The sequence below is a fragment of the Nematolebias whitei genome, chromosome 1, assembly GCF_014905685.2.
Source record: "Nematolebias whitei isolate Nwh7 chromosome 1, NemWhi1, whole genome shotgun sequence".
NCBI lineage: Eukaryota > Metazoa > Chordata > Actinopteri > Cyprinodontiformes > Rivulidae > Nematolebias > Nematolebias whitei.
The window spans coordinates 18,241,642-18,249,638 of NC_056498.1; the positions used below are offsets into that span (position 1 = coordinate 18,241,642).

Consider the following 7,997-nt stretch of genomic DNA (forward strand, 5'->3'; position numbering starts at 1 on the left):
AACATAAAGGGAGGTGTCCAGGAGGTATACGGATCAGATGCCTGAACTACCTCAACTCCTTTTGATGCGAAGGAGCACTGACCCTAATCCAAACTTGCCCCAGATGATGGAGCTCCTCAACCCTGAGCCCAGCCACCCTACGAGTGAAGACCGTTTCAGTGGTTTGTATCCAGAGTCTCATTTGTTCAGCCATGATTCAAACCTCATGACCATTCTATAGGTGAGGGTTGGAATGTAGACTGAACAGTAAATTGAGAGGTTTGCCTTTTGATGCAACTTTCTCTTTCTCTTCTCTTCTTGACTGACTAGTTGACCAGTCTAGTTAGTATGAACAAGTTTACCTTCTGTAGCACATGTTTCACACGGACCATCACTGGTCCTGTGGAAACGATGGCAGTGATAAGCATAAATAACTACAGACCTAACAGTTTAATGCAAAAGTTATGTCAGTTTAAATGCGTATTTAAAAAATGTTTTTAAAACTATAGCAATTAAGAATTTCTTTATACATGGCTCTGGAAATCTGCTTTGATTCAAACCAACAACACTCAGTGATTTCTTATGAAGGGAGCAAATTGATTATTGGCAAAAACTCAACAAAACATCACTTCAAAACATCTAAACTGTGGCTTTGAGTGCAGCGTGAGTACGTTTTTAGTTGTACTGTGCCAATGCCAACAAAGACAGGGAGAAACAGATCAAGAACACAAAAAGAGATGAATGATGTGGGGTCAGGTTTCCACCATTGTTAAAAATGCTGTCGTCAGGAGTAGTGGTAAGGATAAAGAAATTGTGATTGAAAAAGTGATAAGCAGTGGTAGGCGCTGATGTTGGACAGGTGTAATGCAAGTCTGGGTCCATGCCCTGAGAGGTAAAAGTAACAAAACCTGGTCCCATGCCAGTGACTTTGTTGCTGATCCATTTCTGGTACCGGGACACACGGGTGTAGACACTAGGTATGTGCTGCCAGTCTTGGTAATAAAGACTCTGAATTCCACTCTGGACCCAGATTGAGCCTTTTTTGGTCACTAGTGCAGTCCCCTCGTCTTTCTGTGAAAAGAAATTAAGAATAGTTCAAATAAATTTCTTGTAGAGCTGTGTTTAACTTTTTGCATCCGAGATACAGTATGGTGCAAACTAACATCAAGTACCGGTAATACTGTTTTACATTTCTTTCATTGCTAGCATCAGGTTACAGACTTTTAAGTAAAAAAATTATTCAGATTAACAAAAAAATCAAATAACCAAAGAAAGAAGACAGAGAACACTTCAAAGGGGCTGCAAAATACCTCCTTAGAATACAACACTCTTAAAAATGGACTATGGATAGAAAGAGATGAAAATAGAGTAAGAGTAACTTCGAGCATGAAGAGTAACTTCATGGGAAATGATAAAAATTACATACAAATGAATACAATAAACATTCAGAAATAATGATAAAGTGAACCAAATTTTAACTCTAAATTTGGATTTGCAAGTTACGTGAAGTTTAATGCATTCATATGTTAATAAAAAAAATAGACAACACATTATAAAATAATGGAAAAAAAATTAGCTGTTACATAAATTGCCTCCTTTGTCCTATTCTCCTGGCCGGCACAGAGCTTATTCTCTGTTGGTAGAACACCATAACTGGAGGAAGTTTTGTAGAGGCAGGTGCACTTCTCGTTTCCAATTATTGGTACAGCAACTTCCTGGAGAATCTCAGGCCGAAATCCATTTTCTAATAAGGGAGATTGAAATTGTTAGAGCTTTGTGAAGAATTCAGTGAAAATAGATCATTTCTGACTCACGGTTGTAACCAAAACCAGTGACCCAGCTGGTAGTCCCTTCATAGAAAGTGCTGTTTTCTGCAGCTAGGCAGACTGGCTGGATGTAGTCTGTAAAGTTGACGGGAGCCGACAGCTTCACGAGGCAGATGTCGTTCTCATAGGTGAAAGTGCTGAAGTTTTGATGACAGAGGTACTGCGCTACTTTCCGAGTCACTTCATTGGGGTTGGAACCTGACTGGTTGTAGACACCCAGATGCACCACTGAGCCATTAGCATTATGCCTTGAAAAAAAAGAATTGTGTCCAGTGTTTTCAAAGATGCTCTTATTAGTATCAACTAAATAATGCAGTGAGAATAAAACTTTTCTGTCTCAGTCTCTTTGCTTTCACTTTTAAGTCAACCATACAAAGCTGCAGACTGACTATCTAAACCAGGGGTGTCCAATCCTGGTCCTCGAGGGTCACTATCCTGTATGTTTTACTTGTTTCCCTGTTCCATTACACCTGATTCAGTGGTTGAATGGTTGATCTTCACGTTCTGCAGAAGTATTTTAGTCAGCCATTGATTCAAATCAGTTGTGCTGGAACAGACATCCAAAACATGCAGGATAGTGACCACCAAGAACACCCCTGGTCTACACTTGTGTTATGTACCTATAAGTCTAATAACTTTCCAGTTAACACCTTACACATGGTTTATAATTTTCCAGATTTTTATAAACTATGATTAGAACTGAAATTATTTATAAATCAGTTTGATTTAAGTGTTATGCTTTTCTTGTTTTAGTTTGATGCTTTTGTGATCAAGCATGTACAGCTGAAACCACGTTTACATACTGTACATGGTATAAAAGACATACAATATTATTTTCCCTCTATGTCTTCCATTAATTCAATAAAAGCCTTTCCTGTTTTAGGTCCATTAGGTTTCCCCAAATTATTTCCATTTGTTAAATACCTGGAAAATGATATACGTTATTTTTAATGGAATTACTTTCTTCATTGTCATAAATGTACATTTTCTTAGTATTTGAAAGTATTGTCTTTAAACTGGTGGCTCAGTTGGTAGGTAGAGCTGTTGCTTCTCAGCGAGAAGGTTGCTGGAACAAATCCCGGTCCTAGGACCTTTCTGGGTGTAGTTTGCATGTTCTCTCTGTGCATACGTGGGTTTTCTACAGGTACTCCAGTTTTCTCCCACATACCAAAAACATGCATGTTAGACTGATTGGTAAATCTAAATTGTCTCTAGGTGTGAGTGAGAGAGTGAATGGTTCTTTGTCTCTATGTGTCCCTGTGATGGACTAGAGACCTGTCCCGGATGTCTCCCACCTCTCGCACAGTGACTGCTGAACATGGACACCAGTGACCCCCGCAACCCAAAAAAGAAGAAGTGGGTAAAGCTAATGGATGGATGGATGTCTTTAAACTGCCTGACTTGGGTAAAAACTTTTTTGGTATCCTTCTTCAAGCTTCTCATAATAGTTTGACAGTATTTTGTCCCATTCCTCCTGCCATTAAATTTTTTATGGGATTGAGATCAGGACTTTTTGATGGCCTCTCCAAAACTTTGACTTTTTGTCTTTAAGCCACTTTATAACTAATTTGGCCGTATGTTTTGAGTCATTTTCCATTTGGATATCCCATTGAATCAAGCTTTGACTTCATGGCTGATGTCTTGACTGCTCCACCTGGGTATATCCCAGGTGCGATGGATCAAATGCAGAGAACTAATTTTGCCATTGTATGGAAACATACAATGATGACAACACATAGCACTTTACTTTGAGATGTTTCTTCAATATTTCCATATAATGTTCTTTCATCATGGTACCATCTATTTTGTGTAGTGCACCATTAAGCAAAACACCCCACAGCATGATACTGTCATCGCCTTACTTCTCAGTTGGGATGGTGTTTTCTCAGGTTTGCAAGCTTCCCCCTTTGTTCTTCAAATGCAATGATGGTCATCATGACCAAACTATTTTAGCTTCATATGACCACAGGACATGTTTTCAAAAATGTAGGTATTTGTCCCTGTGTTCTGAGTAATGGCTTCTTCATCACTGAGTGACCTTTCTGCTTGTGTTGGTACAGGAATTTTTTCTCTGTGGATAATGACTCTCTGACCTGTTTCAGCAACATCTCACAAAGTCTTCTGCTTTTGTGTAACTCTTTGAGCAGATAAACATGGCACTTTCAGGCAGCTGGAAATTGTAGCCAAGGATGAACCAGAATTGTGGAGGTCAACAAATCCATTTTTTATGTTTTGCCTTTTTTCTTTTGACTTTTTTTCCCCACGTTGTCTCACAAAGAAGTACTGTAGAATGTTTAAGTGCCTCCAATTAACTCAAATGTTGTCAAACAACCTATAAGAAGCTTCCAAGGCCATTACATTATAATCTAGGCTTTTTAAAATGATTGAAAGGTATAGTAATCCTAGTGTATGTAAACTTAAGACTTTGATAAATGTATACAAATGATCTTTATCATTGTGGGTATTTAATAAATATAAATCTTTTTGCGTAGAGATGGATATATGGCACTTTGAGGGGAACTGGATCTTCCAATATCTTTTACCAGCTATTTCCTTTTTGGGTCAAGGGGGTCATGTGTGCTCATATCCAGCAGTCATTGTGTGAGAGGTGGGGTGCACCCTGGATAGGTCTCCAGTCCATCACAGGGACACATAGAGACAAATGAGACAAACAACCATTCACTTTCTCCCTCACACCTAGGGACAATTTAGAGTTACCTGGAGAAAACCCACACATGCACGGAGAGAATGTGCAAACTCCACCCAGACTGGCCTACTGGCCAGGATTCGATCAAAATTCAAATTCAATTCAAATTCAAACATACTTTATTAATCCCAAAGGGAAATTAATTGTTGTTGTAGCTCATCCAGGTTTCATTAGAGTTGTTATAGATGCTGATGGCTGTGGGCAGGAAGGATTTCTTGTAGCAGTCTGTCCCACAGCGAATCCGAAGAAACTGGTTGCCGATGCCGATCCACCCAGACCCAGCAGACCTCTCAGTCCTTTTGGGCAGCAGGATAACCTGAATGCCAGGCAGAACTTCTCCCCGAGTGATGGCCATTCCTCCCAGGAGCCTGCCGAGCTCTTTGTCACCACGGACAAAACTGCAGGTGCCGGGGGATGATCTCGGTCCTCCCGCTGTCACGAGCCATGTTTCCCGCCACCTCCAAGATCTCAGTGGTCAGACACTTGAGCATCGCCTCCAGGTAGATGGGAATGCATCCATGGCACCTCCTTTTCATCTCATTGGGATTTGGGACTGTAGTTGAGGTATTATTTGAGCTTTAGAGTTGTTAATTAGCAACTCCCAGTTGTAGAAAGCCACCTTGTTGTCATGGTTACGTATCATAACAAATGTCCAAAAGTAAAAAGGTTTCAGGAAAAATCCTTCCAGCTGCACAGCGTCCAAAACCAGAGGAAATATTCATCCCAAAAAATCAATTTACAGCCAGAAAAAAATAATAATTCAAGTTTTCAAAAACAAAATCTCAGAATGAATGTAACAGAGCTACTCCAACATGCAGCCACCCCGAGCGGCGCAATTCAAGAAATCCGTCGACCTTCATGCTGAGAGGTGGCAGCTCTACCAACGTCGCCACCAGAACAGGATCTTGAAGATGCGTTTGTTCAAAGAGCCTTTCAATTTTGAACAGTAGTGATGTCACTACATTAGCTGTATGCCATGAAGTATGCTGTACGTAGTGATTTCACAACATAAGGACCATAATACGTATCTTGTTAAACCCGCAACCCCCTTCCCTCTCCTTAGGTGCTTTGCTTCTCCCCTTTACCTGTTTTACTTTGCCTCAGTGAAAAAGTGGTGGAATGTCTTTTTGTAAAGCATGAAAACATTAAGAAATCACAAAGGGGGAAAAATAAAACAAGGAATATTTCTCAAATGTCTGTGACTCGGCTCCATTCTATCATTGTAAAAAAAAACAATTCAAAAGAGTTGGATGAATGTTACATCTTTAAATTTAGGAATCCTAACAGAAAACAGGAAAGGGTTTGATTGATTTAATGGTAGATAGTAAAAAAAAAACTAACACATTTTTTTTGTTCTAAAGTCCGTACAGTTGTGATTTCAACAATATTTGAGTTTATGTGATGTTTGAGCAGAGGTTGACCTTCAAATCTTACTTTAAGCGCTTCAAGAAATGAAAGTCATTGTCAAAAAGTTTTTAAAAAATCTTAATTTTGTGTTCATTTAAAAAAAGCTGTATATGTTGTGCTGTGTTTTCTTTATTTTTATGACCCAAAATGTAAATAAGTAGAACAATTACAACAGTAACTCCTCACCACATCATGCAGGAAGCAGTTGTCAACACCCACTGGTTGGTGATCAGGGATCCTTGACAAAAGACTGTGCTTGAATCTTTAAAAAAAACATGCCAGGGCCAGCTTCCCGGGTGTGCATTTTGACCTCCAGTGAGTCCACTGTTGATCACAGGTCTGCCGCACACTGAAAAATGTGGCAAATTTTTTTTTCAATAAATATACAGTGGGTTTGTAAATGTAAAATTTGTTACAGAACAACTCAATGTGAAAGAACACTACATTAGCTAATATTAAACCTCTACACTTTGTAAAGACTCCCATTTGTTTAGTTTGTCTCTGTTTTGTTGCAGCGAGAGCTGATGCGGGCCCTAAGCTACTGTAGCTAGCTGTCGCCAGCTGTGGGCCTCAGGCCTCATCTCGGACCCCAGGTCCGCCTCCAGCTCACGTTACCCCTCAGCTCAGACCGCCCTCAGAAGTAGCAACTCACACTATCAATAAATCAAGGAAAAGGGAATTAAGTTTTACCAATTGTATTAAATCAAGGCAGGAAAAGGTTACAGTTTACAGCGCTGGCCTGTCTGATACATGACGCAAGATCCTGGACGGGAAGAGCCGGATGTCACATGGCATTACAAATATATGGGGCCTAGACTCCTCCTTCGCAGAGGGGAGCACAGTCTATAAAGTGGAAAAGGGGGAATGGACTAAATGTGATCTCAAGGATCTTATGTGGTCTGACATGTCAGGAAAACAACGATACGGTGCAGGAAAAAGTCTTTCTACGTAATGCAGCGAGCCAATAAAGAAAATAACAAATAAATTAAAACTCTATTCCTTTATGGATATTGAATCCCTGGGAGACTGTTTTTAGAGTTACTGGCTCCGTTTAAACCAGTCAGAACCGGGTCATAATTTCATCATAATCCATCTCTGAGTAGATTAAAATAACAGGGTCAGTTTAGATAAAATACTAACAGTTTTCTTAACCAAACAATGTCTTCACAAATGTATGAGTACTGCACACTGACTGGCTGTGTCAGTGAAAAAGTTGTTGGTGCGGGACTGAAAAGATATCAGTCCACCTGATCAGCACATCTAACCAGTCCAAAAGTTCCCTCAACTAACAGTGGACGGATGCATTCAATAGCCTCGGCACCATCGGTATACACGGTCTGTGCTCAGAGCATACATTTGAGTAGTAACACAAACTTTTAGTTGAGACACAGTCACACTAAACAAACTGTCAAGCAAAGTGTTGTGGTTGAATATTGGCTAATGTATTTATAGGCTGGCAAGTAATTTTTAAAATATTCTACTGTATGAGCCTGAAAAAGGATAAAAATGTGTGCTTGTTTGAATAGCCATTAGCCTAGAAGACTTTTGCCTCTTTTCTCATACTCTATGATTGATGTCATAGCTGATCTTTTGCTCTCTGATCTTTCAGCTGCTGCCTTCTTCAGGAGTCGCCACAGCAAGCAAACTAGCGTGAAAGATTTGGTGATTGTTTTACACTGGATCACTTACTTGAAGTAATCGGAATGAATTATTTTGAGTTTTCCCTTTCTCCTTTAGTTCAAGTGTCAGTATAAATTAAATAAGCATGACTATATGTGTGCTGCTGATTAAAATCTCAGGTTGCTTCTAACCGTGGGTGCGGTTGCTTACCAGGCTGCTGTGAATGGTATCCTGAAACGTGAAACACAAACAAGGATGTCAAACAAAAGAGCAGAGTGTTAGAATGAAACAACCTGATATGGTCTGTTGTTCAGATCATTGGGTATTACTTGTTTTTTACCAAACAAAAAATATTTTAAAGCACACAAACACTGTCCTTTTTCTTAAGATAACACAGGTTCCTGAGGGCAGAATAAAACATCCATCCATCCATCCATCCATCCATCCATCCATCCATC

General features: G+C 39.7%; 1 protein-coding gene across 1 annotated transcript in view; it reads right to left on the reverse strand.

Moving 5' to 3' along the window:
• Positions 1 to 200: 200 nt before the first annotated feature.
• LOC119420525 (serine protease 27) overlaps positions 201 to 7,997 on the reverse strand; it is a 29,765-nt gene continuing 21,968 nt past the window's right edge. The window contains exons 2-6 of the mRNA XM_037687939.1: positions 7,750 to 7,770; positions 6,106 to 6,268; positions 1,794 to 2,053; positions 1,563 to 1,723; positions 201 to 1,050 (exon numbers count right to left, since the gene is read on the reverse strand). Coding sequence (XP_037543867.1) covers positions 655 to 1,050; positions 1,563 to 1,723; positions 1,794 to 2,053; positions 6,106 to 6,268; positions 7,750 to 7,770 — 1,001 coding nt within the window. The 3' untranslated portion in view covers positions 201 to 654. The remainder of the gene's footprint in view (positions 1,051 to 1,562; positions 1,724 to 1,793; positions 2,054 to 6,105; positions 6,269 to 7,749; positions 7,771 to 7,997) is intronic.